We start from the raw sequence: 20,632 nt of genomic DNA on the forward strand, positions 1-20,632 counted from the left end.
CATGAAATATATTAACAATTACATTTCGCATTCGGTAAACCACCGCGCACACTCTACCGGTCCGAAAAGGGCGCAGCAATAGCCACCGGAGACGCCGGAGTAACTCGTCCGAAGTCTCGTACGAGCTTCGGCAAGGCCAACCTCTGTGTTCGTATTTCGAATTTGCGACCTGAGGGCTCGAGCCTTCATCTGGCTCACGACGAGTAGCTATCCTCGTAATGGTCTAATATCCGAAGTTCATACGTCTTTGCGAAAGGCGGAAACACTTGACGATATTCAAGTGATGAAGATCCATACCATATAGGAAGGGAACGCTTATAATCTAAATCGGGGGGACGTCAATGCATACGAAAGATGCTATCGCCAGTGAGACCTGTGAAGTTCACCGCTCCGAGGACGTCAGATTTACATCTACTATGAGGTAGGCAATGCGTCCGCTCGAGCCATGACGGCCTTGCGGCCTCAGCTTCAGTAGACACTGTTCGTTGGGTCTGGACCAGGGAATCGACAAGAGCGGGCCTACGTGGACGAATTCTAAGACACGTCGAGAATCCAGTGGGCCAAATGCAACCACATACATATCCACAGGCTGGTGAGTCCAAGTAGTTATCCTCACCTTTAGAGTTAGCAAGTCGTCGTCGCCACCGCCGTCCGAATTCTACCTCGTTGGATGGTCGAACCTTATTCTAACCAGGTCAGAAACACCAATGGTAAATTGTTCGGTCATCTCCTTGGCTGCTTGGCTAAACGAGGAACCTTAAAGCTCACGCGAGACCCTGTTCCATATGTACTGTGCGGTAGACATTCGTCCCATATAATATCTCCTGAGCTTGGACCAATGTTTGTAGCGTAAAGGTGGTAGCTGGGAGTTCGTGAACTTGCAGCTAATCCTGGAGATATTTCTTCTAGAAGAATTCAGCTGAGTAAATCAGTGGAGATAACCATTGTCGGCCACAACGGTTTCCTGGACGAAACAAGTTGTGAAGTGCACCTACCATGGTATATTACCGGGATTTAACGATGTTTCGCAACTCAGGATTGTCCCTGCGAAAATATGCAAGGGCTCACCTTGTTGACTGGATTGTATTATACAATAGATAGTACAAGGCTCCGAAGCGCTGGGTGGCGCGACCCAAGGGAAGACGATCTGGAGTCAAGGGAGAAGCTAAGAAGGAAACGTAGGGATATATTAGTTGTACGTACGTGCGTAAGTGAGGCACCCCCGATGTAAGAAAGAATACCAGGGGGCTGTCACTGCATCCGCCAACCGCCGCAGAATCTGTGCATGGACCGACCTTGTAGATGGCACTTGGCCATATAATATACTCTTGGCTCAGCCTTCGTAGCGTAGGCGGCTTAAAGAGGTGCGAAACTTACGCGGATAGAAGTTTCACCACGTGGGATACTTACCTACCCGCCTGGAGGACCAGCCGCACGGGAATTTAGGTCTGGGGACTATATAGACAATTTCGGTTTCGGTCTCGGTGCGACGAGCTCATATTGTTTATCAGCACATCTCGAACTAGTGACCTAATAATCCGTTAAGCGATCAGGATATAGACTGGTTCTGATCGCTATACGATACATGCATTAGAAAAATATCCACTGTCCTAGGTAATTCAAGTTGTAAGCAAGTTCAAGGGTTATATTTTACTTAACCGTTTCTAAATATCGCCAAGATAAACGAATATATAGGTACACACTTCATATCTACCTACCAAGGTACTAGAGGTATGTATTGTACCTACCGAGTACTTCGAGTTCCGGGCACGAGGTAGAGAGATAAGCTCCCGTGTCCTACATGACACGTGTGGGATTGACCAAATTCAACTGTTTCGCCTGCTTTTCGACTTGTTCAAGGCCATGCCGAGCCGGGTTATGATACACATGGCTAAACTGAACGTGACTCGCTAAAGACGTGGCTAAGAGCAGATATCTGATAGTGCCGTTTTTGAACAGGGGGATATGAGGGGTTGACGTACGATATCTCAATGGCGGTGAGACGTGGTTGAGATAATACGTAATACCCCTTGTATAATAGTTCGCTATAGTGTACACACAATACGGTATAATTACCTAGGTAAGTATATGATATAATCATGTATATGTGCGTGATATTCGTGTGGTATAGTGGCCCTATTGCTGGTCATCAACATCCACACACTATTGGTACTATTGGTGTAAGCACAAAAGGTGAAACAAACCGTCAAAATCGGTCCACGGGTATCCATCGTGTAACTAGCCTACGGGCATACACTAGGTATTACTACCTTGTATGTAGTAGTGCAAGTCAAGCGGTGTCACAGGGGCACATGGTATATCCCGATCGATATCCGTAACGTCGTGAGAAGTTTCTTATGTCGGCGTATGTAATACGTTAGAAGCAATAGAAATATGATGAGTTATGGCCGATCTGACTAAAGATCTCACGATCGTGGTGGCGATTGGGCGTACTATGTAACGGCCTTTCGTGATGATAACGGAAATGATACTGACGGCGCCGTCCCGTACAGCCCGTCCCATGTTGATACCTACTTAGGCATGGTGAGAAAATATACCTATGCATACCTACCTAACCTAGGTAGTGTACCAGCCCATCACGGTGCAATATGTACGTACTGTGCGTTCTACAATTATGTACTCATTTTAGATGCGCAGCGGTGCGCAGCGCATCATGTGCTCGTAACGTTCGGGGCCGAACCTGCGCTCTGCTTTGACAAGTCTTATTTAATTCTTGCTGGTGCTGGTTCTTCGGGGCTGCACCTGCATATGTTCGTACCGTTTGCACGGCATTGAAGAGATATGGATATCCTACCGAGAACGCCTGAGAATGACCCCTGTGGCTGCTAGATTATTAGCACGGGTTACCCGTCTCTCTGCATATGGCGATGCTAGGCAGGGGCTCGCAGCGACAGCGAGGCACAGACACATGGGATATTGCCGCATGCTGTGTAAAGCCTGATCCGGGGAACACAGACACCCCCCGTCCAACTCAAAGCCCGATTCTGTGCGTCAATGATGTTTACTGATCCATTTCTTAGAAGAGTTGATGCGGCTATCGCCGTACATCGGTAGGGAAGATTTGGCTTTACTTGATGGCTCAAGATGTTTGAAAAATGCCGTGAGCCAGCCGCCCTCAAATAATTACTCGTATTGGAATATGGTTGTTTGCTTTTGCCAAGCTGCCCTCTCTATCCGGTATGAGACTTTTCCTATGCGAAAAATAAAATAAAATAAATAAATAAAATAAGAACCAGCTTAGCAACGGCGTCGCCGCGAGACTATTTCGCCACAAAGTCCTCTTTGACCCACGCCTATTGTTGGCATTCGAATGTAGATAGACCCTCTGGTACTAAAAAGAAGACCGGCGCAAACAATCTTGAGGCGTCGTAGGAAGCCAAACTACATAGCGGTCAGCAGTAGTTAGCTTCAGAAAATTGAGCTGACCTAATCTTATGAGCCTTTAAAGCTCTTCCGTATTAGGAGTTGATACAAGTTGGATATAATAGTGGCACGTAGTAAAATATGCTGACAAGTCCCACGCCAAAATTAGAAACTACCGTGCGTACTTCGAAGGGTTCCGCTAGGAAGAACAAACCCCATCTATCGGTGGCGCTATTAAATGAAAGCCGAATATCTCCGGATGAAAACCCATACAATGATCTCAGATTCGAAGGATTAGCACGCGGCTTTTGCTTTGATGATTGATATCTTAAGATACACAGAAATAGCACCCTGCGTAATGACTACTCAGCTGCATCCTCTGTATTGGTGAGTGGCGGCGACATGAGAAAGTTGAATGAAAGGACTGTTGCAAGATGTAGTCGTAAGTATTATGTATGTGGAAAATATTCTCCGACTGTCGTGACAAGGGAGCCTAGGAGACCCAGTGCACACAGACTTTTGGTAACCCACTGTACATAGTAGTATGATGTCTATCCGATCCAGGCTAGTCGTCAAGCTAGTCTAGATCGTTATGCTCTTTTTGATGCCCATTGTAAGTGAGTTAGTGGCAGACTGGCAAATACCTACTGTTGTAAGCCTCGAAATTTGAAAACTTGCATCGTTCCATGTCTACAGTTACGCCCCCTTAGATGTAGACTACCTAGAAAGACGATATCAATCTATCTCGTGTGAACTTGAGATGTATGGCGTCGCACCGGTGGGCAATTCGCTACCAACGGATATAGACGGGACGCGATACTGTTATACTGATCACTTGGACATCCCCGGTTCCCGGATTAGCTCAAAACTGCCGCCAATCATATGTTTAATGCATCTAGCCGCGTCCAAAGATTTGGTGAGACAATAATGCGACGGAGTTCAATGCGAGGATAGAATTGTTCCAGAACTAACAGGGTAAGCCTAGTTCATTTGCCATGTGGCCCAGCTGCAGGATCGGGATTTGAATTCTTTTTAGAGGATGTCAGTAAATACTGTACGTATTATATGATACAATACGTACCTAAACGCGTAAGTGAGAGGGGGTGGTTCAACTCGAAAAATTAGTGTAGCGACGCGGCATCCCTTTGTTGGTGAGGTCGGATGATGGATCAAGTAAGTGAGGTAATATAAGGCGAGTCACAACAGCTGGCGCATTCTCGCGTGGTCCATGATTTCCTACCCTGATCTGCTATGTAACGACCAAAGAGGGATGTCTGGTTAACCGGTTTAGGAAGAATTGGGTTTACTATAAGGTTGGGTTGGGTGGTGCTGGTTCGAAAGTACAAGGGTAATTGGTAGGTAGCAATGAAAAAAAAGAGGAAAGAAAAAGAAAAGCCTAACAAAGGTACCCAGATAGACATGTTTACCTAAGGTAATAACTGAAACCTTCGGCCTCTAAAAGACGAAGAACGTTGAGTTAATATTGAATTATTATGGAATGTTAAGTTGTAGTCCAGGGTTGCAAATTTCAGAAGTTTTACCGGCTTTAGTAACTTTCAATTGATTTAGGTTAGGTAGATAGTACATCCTTAGATTGTATACCTCTTATATTGTATATAATACAGGCAACCTCGTTGGTGATCTGCAGGATATACTGCCTGGTAGGGCCGGCAGTATCGAAGTGCACGCGAAATTGACCCATATTTCAGGTGCGTGGCTTCTTTTTTCCACGTGGCGGGCCCCACCCTATAGCGTGGGCAGCTTTCGGCAAAGGCTTTTTTTATTTAGCGATGTACCGGTACAAGGGTAAGTTGTGTTGGAGTTGATGCAGGTGCCCAGATGTTATTTCTCCTTCCTCTTTCCATTTTCTGATTTTTTTTTCTTCTTCTTCTTCTCCTCCTCCCGTGACATCCCGCAGTCCGGCGAAGTGTACAGCTTATGTACAACTATTAGATGATTCAAAAGTCATGGTGTTGGATTTGAGTATTGAGTAAATGTCGGGGAACAAGTACAGCTGTTTTTTCCCTTTTGTTTGCGCCTTTCGTTTCTCGTGCCAAAGTACGTAGTGCCAACCATAAATTACCTATGAGGCTTGCAAAGCCTACGTCGGGGTTCAAAGCAAACAGCGCGTGGAATATCGGCGTTTGTTAAGCTTAATATAAGAAACTACTATACGAGATGAATACGCGAAGGCATGGTAGCTTCAAAGGAAAATGGATATAAATTATCATAAATGATTAGGGCAAGCGCGTAGTAAGCATACCTAATTCTTGGGGGCTAAAAGTACGGTTAGGAAGGTGCATAGGTACCTACCTAAGCTTAATTATTACAATTGTGCATTGGAATACATACCCGTACTTATGTTAGGTATGCATTTGAAGATGTATTACCCACTTCTAGAACAACATCTCTTTATACTAGTTAGGTTACATAACCTGGCACTTTACTATATACTCAAACAATGATTTAAATACCTATATATAGGGAACCTCCTTTACATTCTACATAGTATATACATTAACTACCTCCTAAGTTATTTTCAGCCGTTAGCAATTAACGCGCTTTGGCACCTTACTTTCAGAAGTCTCTGATCAACAGCACCATTCGGAAAGAGTTGGACAGCATAAACATGAGCTCTCTGCTTTAGCTTCTTATGAGATACCCTATATGGAATTGTAAATATTGCTCTAGGGCGCGTGTGTAAGCTACGATGCATATATTCGTAGATTATTATGAGCAGACACTTGTATGTGAGGTGCAGTATATATCAATACGTATCATCATGGAGGCCATATAGGTAGTAAAGGAGCGATGGATTCGATACGCGTCTGAGGAACTTGTTGTACCTATTCTTCTAGAATATACTCCAATGCATGCTAATCTTATCTGCCCCGTCGTCACGTTACAAACATGTTCCGGCTTGATTTCTAAATTTATTTTTCCCTGGGACCGACTCTCTGGAACCGCAATGCCAAATGTTAAGGAATAGGATTACATGACGATCCATCGAGCCATCGATCCTCTACATTCGAACGCGGCCTACCCGTAGGTAATGATTTTCAGGGATAGACGCTATTCTACGATTCCCTTCTAGAAACGCTAGAAGCAGTGGAGAAAGTCCACACGAACCCGGAGGATCCAGGATTCCCACCAAACCTTGGGTGAAATTGCGTATGACGGCAAGTCCGCATGACCGGTTACAACTAGCATTACAGTGTAAACCGTACAGGCTAGAGAGACAAAGAAAGAGAAAAGGAGAGGCTGAAGCATTGATAGGAACTGAAACCGCAAGGTTACCTAAACGCATAATTTCGTTCCTATGTTATGTAGAATAGGATGTTGAAATCTATCTACCGCCCCTAGACCCCGAGGCCGTGGAAACCATCTAACTACGTTGTGTCCATATACCATAGTTACTGCCATTGCCGAAGCTGATTTTTTTTTTTTTTTTTTTTTAGCTCCGTTCTCTAGTTGTATTGCTTCTGGCTACTCTAAGAGAAAGCTAGTGAATATATTGTAAGTAAGTTTGGTAACATTTTTCGAGTGCCGTATTATAAGTTTTACGGTGTATTTGTTGCTTGACATACGAACAAGTTACAACACTGAAACTTACTATGTTTATACAGTGTCATGATATCGTGAGCGCGGCTTAAAATAGCTAGTTAATAGATGGATTGTTTTAAGTTTGGTGGAGGAGCTTAGGTAAGTGGTATAATTGAAGAATTACATGTCATTCCCAACCACCGTACGGATCCTTCGTTCTTCTTGAAAATCTTCCTATACCTAGTAAGCCTTACGAGAACTTTTCGCCAAGACCCTATCTACATACGCGCATAAGTCGGATATAGACCGGGAATAGTCAAACATGGAGAGCCTAGCATCGAAAAAGGGAACCTATCTTTTGCTAGAGACATGCTGGATATAGTATGGCACTTAAATGGTAAGTGTCATAAGTCTATCGTTATACATCAAGTTGAAAATTTTTGATGCTCGGATGCTTATTAAATCTGCATCGAATGAAAGAGAATTTGAGATTAAGAAGGACCTACTTACTGCAAATATCTAATGGGTCGGTAGATTGGGTTGCATACATTAGCTATATGCTTCAAAGTCATCAACTTGCTAACATTACTGTATGCAGTCCGAACTCGACCTTGTGTAGCCTCATGCTCATGTCTGGATATGCAACGCGGACTGCCGTAGCCGTGCAATGAGAAGGGACAAATTAGCAGGTGGCACAGTTCCGTTTTGGCATTCAGAGTCAATGAACCACATGGCGATTACACGTGGAACTAGAGCCTATTGGTCCTAGTTTGATTCCTCAACGTGCTATGCAGTATCGCGCATCGATAGTAGCCTGTGTGAATTATTACAGGTCGCTAATAGGACGTCTTAATTATCCTGGTGTCATCGGTATCAGGGTGATAATGTAGGTTGGGTGGAGACCTTTGGATCTGGGTTGTATACACTACATGTTGTATCCAGGTTGTATACATACCTACCTACTTAACCGTACACCGTCAATTAGCTTGGCGGATAGTCGGGCAATACTAATAAATTCCTCTCTTGCCTCGGCTGACACGATATCAGATCAGTCGTGAGCACCGGATTCGGGATTCGCGTGGAGGAGGATGGAAAAGAATTGAAAAAGCCACCGGCTCGGATTTGGTAGCGAGAACTTGGAGATGGTTTTCTGTGGCGAGCTCGTCAGCTCCCTTTGTCGTTTATTGATGGCTGACAAGCGGCAGCGATCACGTCCATAAGGCAGGTTAGTACGATGTGGCGGTGGCACGAACAATTATGCACTCAGACTTTCATCGCTTCGTTTCTGCGCCTGCAATATTAAAGCACACAGTGCTAGGATGGGTTGGCTTTACGGTTTTTTTTCGATCCTCGTCGAGTCACTCTAACCCTGAACAAGCCTAGATCGTCAAAGGAAAAGGAGTGTTGCTGCAGAAAGTCAACCGTAATAAGTGAGGGGTGGAACAATAATGGTTGGTGAAAGCCATCCCTGAAAGCACGTGCAGATCTGTTGGTCTGCCAAATGCGTTGGACAAATCGGGCCACCTGGAGAAAAAACATGCTGGGCATAACTATGAGCGGAGTTAAGTCACATTGAGGTGGAGACAGGAAAGGCCCCTTAGCCATTAACGAAGTAGTATGGCAGCAAGGGGTACCTGGCTTGGGGCAGTTGTCGTCAGGAGGCCGGTGGGCATTATTACATAGTACCGTGAAGGAACATGAGTTTGCAAGCAGAGAGGAACACCTACCTTAGGTAGGTATGCTACTTATTCGAAAACTTTCCAGCCACTCCATGTTGATATTGCATAGTGATATTGCATTAGGTACGTAGTTACCTTCCTTACCTGTATATTAGGTACTCTAGATCATAGGTAGTAAACCTTCTATTCCCAAATATCATAGATATTAAAGTGTTCTTTTCATACTTATTAACTCCTATACTATTCCACCGAAATTCGACTATACTTTAGATAATACTTTATGAGGTAGGTATCTAATACCACCCTCTATGTGTTACCGCACAAGATCGAAGCATCGTTTATTTCTGTCCCTAATATGCTTCCGGAAGAAGCCCGCGCGGTAACGTGGTGTGGCCATGCTGTTTCGCTTTATACCTACCTACATATGTCTTACCTGTATATTCTTTGCGCCTATTTAACAATGTTTATCAGAAGACTCCGAGATATGTATCATTCGAGATATGTATCGACAAGAGTATACATGTTTGATATAATAGTCTAGTTGTACCTTAACTAAACTAAAGACATCTTTCTGAGCAGCCGCATTTGCACTTTGTAAGTAAGATCATTACTAAGATGGTAATCCTTTTGGCCACCACACGATGAATGTTACCGTATTTTCGACGACTATATATATCATTAAATATGCAAATAAATCAATTATACTTGCTGTTAGTATAAGTAATATATATGAGCCTCTACTATAAAAGATAGTTGAAATATTATAAGAGGTACCTAATAACTATATTACTGGATTTTAACTAGTTACCTAAAGTACAAAAGTTAGTGCATGTAGAGAAAAGAAGGTTACCAAAGGTACAAGTTTAAATATGTTACGTTGATTCACATAACCCTTGTTGCTTCGAAATGTACTAAAAAAATTGAATATACTACATGTATCTGAACTTTCAAACCAAGATTGTTTGGTGCCTCGTGGCCGCTTCGGCAGTGTAACTACCTAGTAATCGTGGCCTGGCAGTGTGCATGTACAAATTAATTAATATTAGGTCTAGGTACGTACATAAGAAGAAGAAGGAGAAAAAAAAAGCAATGGTCGTGTGAATGGCTGTTGCATGCTGATGTGGTACCTACTTGTAGGTACCTTTCCCCCAATCAACATAGGCACATATATTAGCTCCTCTCTAACAAACGTGCTTATTCCTCCACCGCACATGGCGAGCATGGCAAGCCGCAAATGACGGGGATTTCCAACTTCGAATGGCAGGTGGCAGTCCACTTAATAAATGCACTAAAATATAATACCCACACCACAAATAACCAATTGATTCCATCCAAAATTCTTCACTAGGTTGATTCATCAGACCCGGATCCGAAAGCGGGCATGCTCGGGTTTCAAATTCAAATGCAGCTCGTCCAAAACCGAAGATGCTGTAAACCGTCCGTCCTAGCCGTCCATACACGTCTTAAAAAGGGATCGGGAAATTTTCCAGAAGCATTGTCCACGTTTTAAGAGGCTCGCAGTTATTAAATTTGACACACGGACCGTGTGACTATTCCGAGAAATTTTCTCTATTGTTCATGTTGTCAGGGGTTAAAAATCTACCTATCGTTGTGCCTAATGTACCTAACATGCTATTAACATCTTACCTGGTACCTAGTCCTGGGAAACGACATGGGGGGAAGACCTGATGCCATCATACCGCTGTACCGCTGAATTGCAGTACGTCGCGTGTACCTAGGTACGTACGCCGACAGCGCCTGAGAAGCCGACCACAGGCTCCCTATGACAGTATGGCCCACCGACTTACAAGGGTTAACTCTAGCGTTAGGTGCTAATGTTAGACCCTCTAGAACGCTACCTACCTAAGGTTTAGGTAGGAGGTACTAGTAGAATGAGGTAGGTATCTAGTGTAGATGACTGGTTTTGCGAGCAGGTACATGGTGGTGCAATCTATTTTTGTACCGGGTACTCGAACCTCGCCACTGATCTCAAGCTGTTCTCAAGTTCCCTGCACCTTGCGCATATGTAACGCTGTCGCCTACCCACCTAATCTAAACTGGGTACCTATAGCATGTGCACCCACCCGTTAGGCAAATGGCTAGAGATTCAAAGTTAGGTAGGTCTGGTCTTGTACCTGGGGCTTCCTAAGGTACTTGTTTGATTTAGAGAACTGGAGCTGATTTGCATGGATGTGCATGGATTTTACATGGTACCTCTGTATAGTTTTGGATGTATCCTTCTAGGTACCATTTCCATCTACTACCACTTCTACCCTTCTACCTACTACCTCCTACTACCACCCCCGTCCCGCTTCTCAATCATTTCCATTTTATGCCTTCAACTTGAACTCCACTCCCTCCCTCTCCCTCTCCTCTCTTCCGCACTATTTCAAAGTCTCCTCAGTTGGATCCAAGCAACTTATATCATCCTCATGCTATTATCTGGCTCGCTTATGCAACCGTAAAAGGACCCCGTCTGTTTTCCCCGTCTCGATGGTAATATAGGTTGATGGCTGCAATTTCTCAAAACTCTCAAACGACATCGCTTCCTATACACGACCACGAGCCTCGCCAGCTACGATCCCACTCAAATTCGAATAGTGACGCCGCGGTGTTAACTGAACACAAAAAACCAATCCCCGCTACCATTAGAAAAGTATACTCGAACGGCCCTGTTGAATCTACCACTGACGGTTTTGTATCGAACAATTTCCGCCACCACCAAGTTACTGCGTCGACTGGTTCTATTCTCGGCGTTGCAAAAAATCCTAAGCCTGGAGGGTTGTTTGCTCGTGCTGCCGCAGCAATTGACAAGATTTCGGAGCCTACCATTCGCAGCCGCTCGTCTGCCTCGACTCTGAGTCGTTTGTCGGTGGTATTAGATTCTACTAGCGGCGAGAACTCAAATTCGGAGAAATCGAGAATCCGTAGCTTCTCCGGTAACTCATCCGGTTCTTACACCCAGTCTCCTAGCCTAACCAAGCGGGCGAGTCAGTTATCATTGAGGGATCCTATCTCGAAACCGTATTCTGAGACCGACGCAACCCGACCTCCACCCATCATATTGTCTGGTTCAGAGAACAAAATGCATCAAACGTCTTCGAGACTGCTCCGCATGACGGACGACGACCGTCCGTTCACCAAAGTAAGTTGCACTCGCTGAACGTTCGTAGTTATTACCTCTAGCAGGGAATAACTTCCGTTCTTGTATTCTATATTCTGGTTTAAAATTGTATCATTGCCTACTACACCATAACATACATGCTTCTATTGTTACATACTAATAACCTCGAAGGATTTCAAAGACCTGTTCTCAACGCTAATCGTCAGCTTGCTTCCGCTTTCTGCTCACCGAGTGCGGCTAACTCGAATTGAGCATACCTTCCTATCAGAAGATGCGATCAATAATTTGGGCTCGTTGAAATTTTCCCAATCAAACCGCATGCCTGATCCAAAGGATCCGTCTCGTATCGTAACGACGACTACAACGACCACCTTCTCCATGGCAAAGGACATGGCTAGGTCAATATGTCAACGGTTTCTTGATGCTCGTTTCATCGAATCAGCTGACGGCAAAATGCAACAAGTTTATACAATGAAGGGCTCCGTATGGAAGCTAACACCAAAGGGCGTTTGCGTTTTGGATCGTTTCTGTTCGAGAAACGGTATACAGCAAAGGCAAATTAGTGACCTTATTGCCCTTGGAATGAGCTATCTATGTATCCTGGAACGGGATACGCAAACTGATAAGTTGGTAATGGACAGAGGAACAATGGAAGTCATCTTCAGGAGGATGATAGGTACAAATGGGTTAAACGTCAAGTCAAGTATTGGTGTCGCCGACTCGGACTCGTTAAGCGATTACCGGGATGGCCTTACTGGTGTCAAGATGGCTAGTGAGCGCAAAATTAATGGGAGGACATACAAAGATACGTTCACCGGGAAAGCGTGCTCGGATTGGTTGATGGATTGTTGTACTACGGTTGACCGCAGGGAGACTTATGAAATGGGCACTCTATTCGTTCAATACGATCTAATGGAGTCTGTACAACAAGATCGGGTTTATATGGCTTCTCAACCTGGTGCTGTTTCATTCCAACCCACCAAGACCGCCATCTACCAGCTTACTGCCAAGGGAAGAGATATTATCAACGGCAGTTCAGGAAGAGGCCGTTCATCTGAGAGCGAAGGGCTTGCATCATCGCGTACAGGTATCGCCAGAGACTCCAACACCCAGCGTCTTGATAAAATCTTGAGTGATGCTGCTTTGCGCCTCCTGTTCCGGGAGAACCTACGGGAAACTCACTGCGAGGAGAATCTATCATTTTACTTGGATGTGGATGACTTCGTGAAATCTTGTCGCACAGCAATCAAACTGGCTACAAAGACCCCTAGCGCAACGTCAATGGACGGGATTAAGGAAATCATGGCTCAAGCATACGGCATCTACAATGCGTTTTTAGCGCCAGGCTCGCCTTGTGAGCTGAATATCGATCACCAACTGCGGAACAATCTTGCTACTCGCATGACAAAAGCAGTAGGACAAGACGTAGCAATGATTGACACGTTGCTAGAGGTTACGACCCTCTTTGAAGATGCTCAAAATGCTGTCTTCAAGTTGATGGCCAGTGTAAGTACTAGCTAGTCGAGCTCAACTGTATTTCGCCAATTACTGACCTTTGTCTTAGGATTCCGTCCCCAAGTTTTTGCGCAACGCGAAATACGAACATACACTGAAGAATTACGATTTCGATGCGATTGTTGTTGGAGGTCGCGCGCCGGAACGCAGCCGAAGTCAATCTAACCGCAAGTAAAAACAAGACGAATTCGGACCATCTTCGAAATGCCCCGCGTTGAGTAGACGGCGTAATCCGCTTTTACGAAAACGGGGGACTTATCTATTCGATGTCAATCATCCATCATCTATTCTCTTTTTATTTTGCCTTAGCGACGTCATCATTTAGTGGCGTTTGATTGCAAAGACGTAATAACAATCTCCGACATCTGTTTCCCGGTTAAGATTTTCTTTGTTTACTCGGACGGCGTTGAGGATAAACTAGCATAGACATTATCGGCGTTCTGAACCGCACCATATTGAGTGGCTCATCTGCATTTTATCCGTAAAGCGCAAAAGGGGTGGGAAAATTCGCCAGAGTATATAAGGAGGCTTTTGGTACGAGATATGGACTAACTACTGCGCAAGACGATTCCCATCGGCTATCCATCTGCACAGCGGAAAGCTCGGGGTGCGTCAATGAGCAAGTGAACTAGGGCCGACGATGTTAGGAAGTATTATGTCGCAGTTCTAGAGTTTATAATGATCACAGCGTTTTCTAGGGATAGAGAGGGTGGTCTTGGGGTTTTCCATAGCCCTATATCACCGGAGCATTTATAAGTCGCAACAACAATGAGCAGTCGTGGACGCGTTTTTCGGCCAAACTGCCGGCACCCTGTACATAAAATTGGCTAGACTAAAGCTGGCAAGCTACCCGCTGCGGTGCTCAAAAATGAAAATCAAATTTTGAAGTAGGAAGATTCTACTCAGTGAAACCAATTGGAACGTGAGCCAATACGTATACATGGGTTGTTCTCAGTTGCAGTCGTCCCTCCGAGCTTAAGGGGGAATGGAATGAGGTCGAAATCGAAGCGGGCTTGGATCGCGGTGTCGGATGCATTCCAAGAGACGAATCCAAGACACGAGGGGGAGGAATACAACGACTGCTTTTGTTTTTGTCTCTGCTTCTGCAACAAATCTATTGGTGGCTGACGAGTATTGCGTGTCTAATTACAGATTCTCCCGAGCTAAGTCAGCGCCCTTTGTTCCCCTTCTCCCTGGGCTCTTTAAAGATCGCCTCGTCCCCTCGCCTAGCTCATGAATTTCCCCTGAACTTTTCTCATCCCATCCACATACGCTCGCTCGTTTCCTCGTCGTTCGTTTAACTGTTGCGCTAGACACTCGCTCTTAAAGCCCTCGCCTTAAGAGATTGTGGAAAATCCTTCTATTCGTGAAAGACACTTAATATAATACTGCCTCAGTACCACACCTAGTTCTCTCCGAATCTACCGCATCAGCACCTACGAAGATGTACCACAAGACTGCTGCTGTCTTTGGCTTGGTTGCCGTGACTGGCGCCGCTGCTTCCACCGCCGGTACCGCTGGGGGATACCCTGCTTACCCCGTCAACAACACCGCCCCGACCTCCGTCTGGCAGTACTACAACACTACTGTCCCGACCACCGTCGTAGTGCCCCAGTTCACCACCGTCTGCCCCGAGGCTACGACCATGACCTACAACGGCATCCAGTACACTGTTACTAAGGGCCAGACGGTCACCGTTACGGACTGCCCTTGCACTATCACCACCGTAAGTAGCACATATCTCCTCCTTTCCCACTCTCCTCCCTCTCCTAAAAAAAAAACACATACATACCTCCATACCTCCATATACGCAATTATACCTACGTAATCTAACTCTTCATCTTCTTCAAAGGCCGTCCACACCCTGACCTCCTCCCTCTGCCCTCCCGGCGTCACCCCCGCCGTCGTCGTCCCCGCCGTCTCCACCGGCATGACGTACCCCGGCGAGACGGCTGCCCCCGGCACCCCCGCCGCGCCGGGCACCCCCAACCACCCCGCCCCCGCCCAAGGTGGTTCTCCCCCGGCCGTCGGCACCAGCGGCGCGGCGCCCGTCGCCAACAACCCTTCCAACACGCCGAACGCGCCCGCCGGTACCGCCGGCTACACCCCGTCCCCGGTCCCGTCGGGCATCGTGGTCTCCGGCGCCGCCGGCAGCTCGGGCTTCGCGGCCGCGCTGTTCGGCGCTCTGTTGGGTCTTGCCGTTTTGTAAAGGACGAACGGAACCGAACGATCGATCGGGCATGCTGCTAGGCGTTGGTCTGTCCTAGCTTCTCTACTTCTACGAAGAAAGGGGTTTAACACTGGCCTGTGTGTGTGTGTGTGTGTATGTGTGTGTGGCACGCTTGAAAGAAAGAAAGAAAGAAAGAGAGGCCAAGAAAAGAAATGATCAGTTATCGAGGAAACGAACGGGCCGTAGAGTTCTCCCCGCGTCGTTCGCACAAAATCAGGAATATCATGTCTATTTTCTTTTCCTCTCCTTTTTTTCCAGACACTTACTCTATCAGAGAAAATTTCCTTTGTTATTTATTTATCATCTACTACCGGTTTCTTTTCTCTTGTTGTTGTGTATTGTATTTGCGTGGGAAAGGGGGAAAAAAAAAGGCAGGGTAGAGAGATTTAGGGGGGGAGGGCTATATGGACGGATAGGTTGGTATAGATTGGAATTGGAACTGGAAAACGGGGCGTTGTTGCTGGTTTCTCTTCTGTTCGCTTAGGTCTGTACAGTACGCCTCGAAAATCCTTGACCTGGGTCTCGGGGCTCAATCCTAATATACTTACGTTCCTTCAATACTGTCCTGACTGACTATCGTGTGTGCCATGGCCATTCCTCCATTTTCCCCTCGCGTATCTTCGCCCTGCCCTTAGTTTGGCTCAAGCTCCTATTTAGTCTCCGCGGAACTCTCAAACTCATTTTGATCATAGCTTTTTTTTTTTTTTTTTTTTTTTTTTTAGGTTCATTAATGTTGTCTGAATACCTGGGGGTAATCGGCATTGTGTCAAATTTATTCCATATCAATACATTAATTACTCACCCATCTGAGAATCCCTCTCAAAACCCTTACGACTGCGTCTTTCTTATCCTTACTCCGGCCATTATGAATGCCTTTTCTCTTGAACACTCATCTAGCATATCCGCAATGAGCATATAAGATTAAGTGGTGGGCTGAATACACTCATGGAATCATTTTCATTAAGCTGTTCCAGCTCTATGCTACCAAGGCCTCGCTATACTCAAGCAGACATCTTTTGTTCATATGATTTTGCTGTGCAACTCTTAACCCTAACGCCGGCAATTTGTAGTGGACCGTTCCCTGGTCACTTCTCGGTATGAAGCAATGTCATCATCCCCTGCGTCTAGTGGTACAGAAAAAGGGCGGAATACAAAACCGGTCTGTGGTTCTTATCGGATCCGTATCGCAGACCAGGTATTGTGAGTATTAAGGGTATGTTAGCCGTACTGCACTATGGCTTCGGCTAAAGGCGCCGGCGTCTCTTCGGTGGCTTGATATAAAAGGGCAAGCACGGTTATCTACGTGCTTCGCATGTAACCTTATTCATATCGATGAAGGAGCCTGGTCTCGTCTCCAACCCTTGCTTCTCATGTTTCCCTCGATGGCCTTCCAGATATGCTCCACGATCTCGTGATCCCTCCACCGACTCGAATCAATCGTGTTATGAGCCGACTCCTTCCAGGGGTCTATGCCGATGCTCATTACTCTGTGTCCCCAGTTGCGAACAGACTCGGGGGGTTTCTCGTTTCGCCAACCGACGTAGATACCGGGTACGTGACGGAACAACTCGCTGGGGTTGCTCCACTTGTAATTCTTGAACTGCCAGCTCTGGCCGGTGGTGAAAACTGCAACCACCCGATTCCAGTATTCCGGCTTGAACTGTTCAGGACCTTCGACTAGAATAAACCTCATAGGTCGATTTGGGTCGATGTCCTTCATTAAGCGGTTGATATGCAGCATGCTTGCACCTGTGCTGGAACTAGCAGACAGCGAGTTAGGCGGGACATATTGGCCATTCTCGAGGAAAGACTTGATATTAGTCATGCGGAGGAGAGAGGAGGCGGAAGGCGAAAGTAGGATGATGGGATCGGGTCGTCTAGGTTTCTTGTGTGTGGCCAATGACGGATTATTGGATATGGCAGTGGGTAGAGCTTGTTGGGGCTTCTTGGACATGAAGGGCGCAGATAGCTTTCGAACATGTGAAAAGTCCTACGAAAACGTTAGCTTGTGTCTGATGAGGAGAAAGATAGCAAGATCTTACCGTAGGCTTGATCCCTCTAAGAACGCTGTTTCGGTCGCCCATCTTGCGCTCACTGTTATAGATAACAGCGAGTCTCGGGTCTAAGGTACCCTTTCCAGATCTCCCCAGCTTCGCACCAATTGCAGGAGCTGCGGCACCCTTGGAGGCAAGGGCTGCAGCAGCAGTAGAGGTCGAGCCATCCTTGTCTCCGGCCAGCGGCTTGATGTACTCGCACTCTTCGCTGGCTCCCTCGAGCCATGTGATAAGATCTAGCCGCTCAACAAAGGCAAGCATGCGGACCTGTCCCTTGTCTCCGAGCTCCTCGTTGAGCTTCGACACAGAGGCATTGTACTCGGGAATTGCGACCTCTCGCTTCAGCCAGGCGATGTAGATACTGCGCAGATCTACCAGGGTATCGTTGGATGTGAATCGGGTTTGGGTATCGATAGGAAGGGAGATGTGGGAGGGTGAGGAGAAGGTGAGATGCGTCGCTTGCGAAAGGGGAACTTCTTGCGCTGAGACGTCGCTGGACGCGGTTGGCAAGATTGCGCCGCCAGACGCGATAGACTGGCGGAGCAAAAGGAGCGGGTCTTGCTCGGTGGAAGCCATTGTTATTAGGCGACCTATTCAGGTCTATTACCGTTGATAATTGGTTACCGAAATTGATAGGATAATAAATGCTTGAACTCGAGGTTTGAAAGTTGAAAAGGAAGTTGAATGAAGCGTCACTTCAGCCTTGGACGGTTTGGAATTGAACGCGGATAAGGCTGGTTGATACCTTGGTACTTCCATTTAGCGCGAAGTCTAAATTCGTTTATAGTGATAATCGATACTGTATTGGTTTAACCTATATAGGTGTATATATACGGTATATACGGTGTAAAGCAGTGTAAAGCAGTGACTTTCCCATCTTTTCAACAACCTTTTGTACTTTTGCACCTTTTTCTCATGGTTTATATATGAAATTTAATCAGTTGTGAAGTTCCTAACGGAAATGTCTAAATTGACATATTTCAGGTGAGTAAAGAAGTGATTGTACTCCTTATAAGGTATTTTACTACTTACTACCTTAGGTACCTAGGTAGGCATACCCTGTTAATATCTACCTCTAACCCCTATTCAAGGTGTTTCCACTTCCCCGAGGATTGGCCTCTTTGAATTCATCCCATTCTCTAGCTTTCATAGTCTCAGCATCTGCCTTCTCCATATTATCTTCATCCGGTTCGGGCCTGTTAAAACTGGCTTCTCCACCACCTTCGATGATATTCCCTCGTCTTCGTTCTTCTTCCAGGTACTCGTCAATAGTCATAGTAGGGAGATTATGACCCGGACGGAATACCCCTCTCTGGAGCTCTTGCCGATTAGATGTGAGAGTGAATGGTCGTAGGGGCTTTCCCTGTTTGCTGAGAAGTGGACCCCCACCCGAGGACTGGAGACTGCTCAAAGGGGCGTCTAATCTATCCGAGTAACCATCATTATTTTGCGCTTCTCTGCGCCGCCTGTCGTCGTCTTCAACTGTTGCTGACTGCGACGTCAAGGGGCTTGGCGCTTGCGCTAATATTTCCGCCTCTCGGTTGATTCCCTCCAAGCCTTGAAACGCCATGTGGGTAAAGAAAGCAACGTTCGTAAGATAGAGCTCGCGAACAGCCTCTTCATCTCCCCCATCCTCTAGATATCGCGGAGAATTTCGCATATACTCTAGCTTCTTCTTCAACTCTTTTTCTGCCTTGAAATTAGCAATCTTGGCATTGCGCCGAGCTGCTGGATCCGAGGTAGATATGGTGGAGAAGGCAGAGGGATCTTCATTATATTCAGTGAACAGCTTGCTGTCCGATGGAGATAATATCGAGTAACTGTCGAGAAGGTGTAAAAACCTCTCATATGCTTCCCGGGTCGTGTTCAAAGCAGCCTTTCTTTCCATGGGTGATTGTGTTGAGATCTTCTGAACAAGCTCGGCTATGCGATAGTTGACCAGAAGGTACGGAAGGTCAGACGTAGCAATATCCTCGAGCCCTTCATTAGAACTGAATAGTGAGATCTTGTTAATTATCTGGTTGCATTCTTGATATAGCTTCAAAGCGTCGGCAAGATCCTGGCGATAAGTGGGAGAGCTCGTCTCATAAGTGCCTTCCAAAGCTGTTCGCTTCGATTCGGCAGCTTGGAAGACGGACTTCAAGGTCCTTGGCTCCTCACTCATTGCAACTTTGGATCGCCAATAATATAGGAAAGAGGTGGTGGAAGTTGGCAAGAAATGAGAGTTATCTATCCAACAAAAATATAGGTAAGCAGTTAGCGGTAATAAATTGTATGCCTCAGGTGAATTCAAGGCCCTTTACCGTTTGACAGATATATTCAATAACTCGCCGTGTCATTAGATGTTGGTAGGAGACAGGAGATTGGTGAACTGATTAAAGCAAAACGTCAGTTGCCGTCATAGCAGGGTTCTAAGTATGGACCTTAGCTTCAGGTAATCGACAGGTCGATTTGGTAGCTATGAAAAGTGGGCCACGGTCCCTTCAGATCAACTGGATAGGTAAATACCTAGACCTTAGCTACCTAGGTACTTATCCAATATTCCATTATCAGGTGTATTCTCAAATAGAATCACACCGAGTACTGTAACCACCTGATTGCATCTACCATCAATATCAATAGATTTATATATCTACTCTTTTCTTAACCTGACTATGGTTGTAGGATTAAACAAGCATTGACGGGAAAGCAAACCGTCAGATAATAAAGCTATTCGTTATCATACCTTACACCTAACCCATGTGTCTAGTATAAGTGAGGTAGAGCACGCCATCATTAACAAGCTACATGGTACATAATTGCGGCTAGGGCAAGGCTGTCTACTAGGTAGCTAAGGAGATATATGCCGTGTTGTGTTTGATATGATCGCAATTACCATTTCAATCATGCTTCCTGTTGTACCTACCTCATGCTGTGGAAGGCGCAAACGGCGTTATGTCACTCCCTAGATAAGGTATCGACGAGCCACCAAGTACTATGTACCTCCTACCTAAAGTGCATATAATTCATACAGGTAGGAGGTAGGTATCAGTTAGGGAAAGAGTGGTTTTCTTTGTCTTATCTATTCCAAGAGGTTGTTTCCTTGAAACTGCATATCTGAAAC

The 20,632-nt window shown here is 45.8% G+C and overlaps 4 protein-coding genes across 4 annotated transcripts; 2 read left to right on the forward strand and 2 right to left on the reverse strand.

Moving 5' to 3' along the window:
• The first annotated feature begins 10,804 nt into the window (after positions 1 to 10,804).
• F4812DRAFT_418271 (RGS-domain-containing protein) lies at positions 10,805 to 14,140 on the forward strand. Its single transcript, XM_047933232.1, has 3 exons — positions 10,805 to 11,751; positions 11,902 to 13,236; positions 13,295 to 14,140. Exons 1-3 carry the CDS (start codon positions 11,116 to 11,118, stop codon positions 13,418 to 13,420), a joined length of 2,097 nt encoding a protein of 698 aa, XP_047792897.1. The 5' UTR covers positions 10,805 to 11,115; the 3' UTR covers positions 13,421 to 14,140.
• A 438-nt stretch (positions 14,141 to 14,578) lies between these two features.
• On the forward strand, positions 14,579 to 15,780 carry F4812DRAFT_469146 (uncharacterized protein). The gene is made up of 2 exons (XM_047938851.1): positions 14,579 to 14,971; positions 15,098 to 15,780. Exons 1-2 carry the CDS (start codon positions 14,690 to 14,692, stop codon positions 15,452 to 15,454), a joined length of 639 nt encoding a protein of 212 aa, XP_047792898.1. The 5' UTR covers positions 14,579 to 14,689; the 3' UTR covers positions 15,455 to 15,780.
• A 1,019-nt stretch (positions 15,781 to 16,799) lies between these two features.
• Positions 16,800 to 18,105, reverse strand: F4812DRAFT_456595 (CDC73-domain-containing protein; the record flags this gene model as incomplete). Its single annotated transcript, XM_047937015.1, has 2 exons — positions 16,800 to 17,465; positions 17,518 to 18,105. The coding sequence occupies 2 exons, from the start codon at positions 18,103 to 18,105 to the stop codon at positions 16,800 to 16,802; spliced, it is 1,254 nt and encodes a 417-aa protein (XP_047792899.1).
• Positions 18,106 to 18,315: 210 nt separating this feature from the next.
• On the reverse strand, positions 18,316 to 19,982 carry F4812DRAFT_418279 (TAP42-like protein). Its single transcript, XM_047933233.1, has 2 exons — positions 19,833 to 19,982; positions 18,316 to 19,758 (listed from the first exon to the last, which is right to left on the reverse strand). Exon 2 carries the CDS (start codon positions 19,691 to 19,693, stop codon positions 18,605 to 18,607), a length of 1,089 nt encoding a protein of 362 aa, XP_047792900.1. The 5' UTR covers positions 19,694 to 19,758; positions 19,833 to 19,982; the 3' UTR covers positions 18,316 to 18,604.
• Between the last annotated feature and the right edge of the window lie 650 nt (positions 19,983 to 20,632).

Source organism: Daldinia caldariorum (assembly GCF_022478825.1).
Source record: "Daldinia caldariorum strain CBS 122874 unplaced genomic scaffold F4812scaffold_3, whole genome shotgun sequence".
NCBI classification, from domain to species: Eukaryota; Fungi; Ascomycota; class Sordariomycetes; order Xylariales; family Hypoxylaceae; genus Daldinia; species Daldinia caldariorum.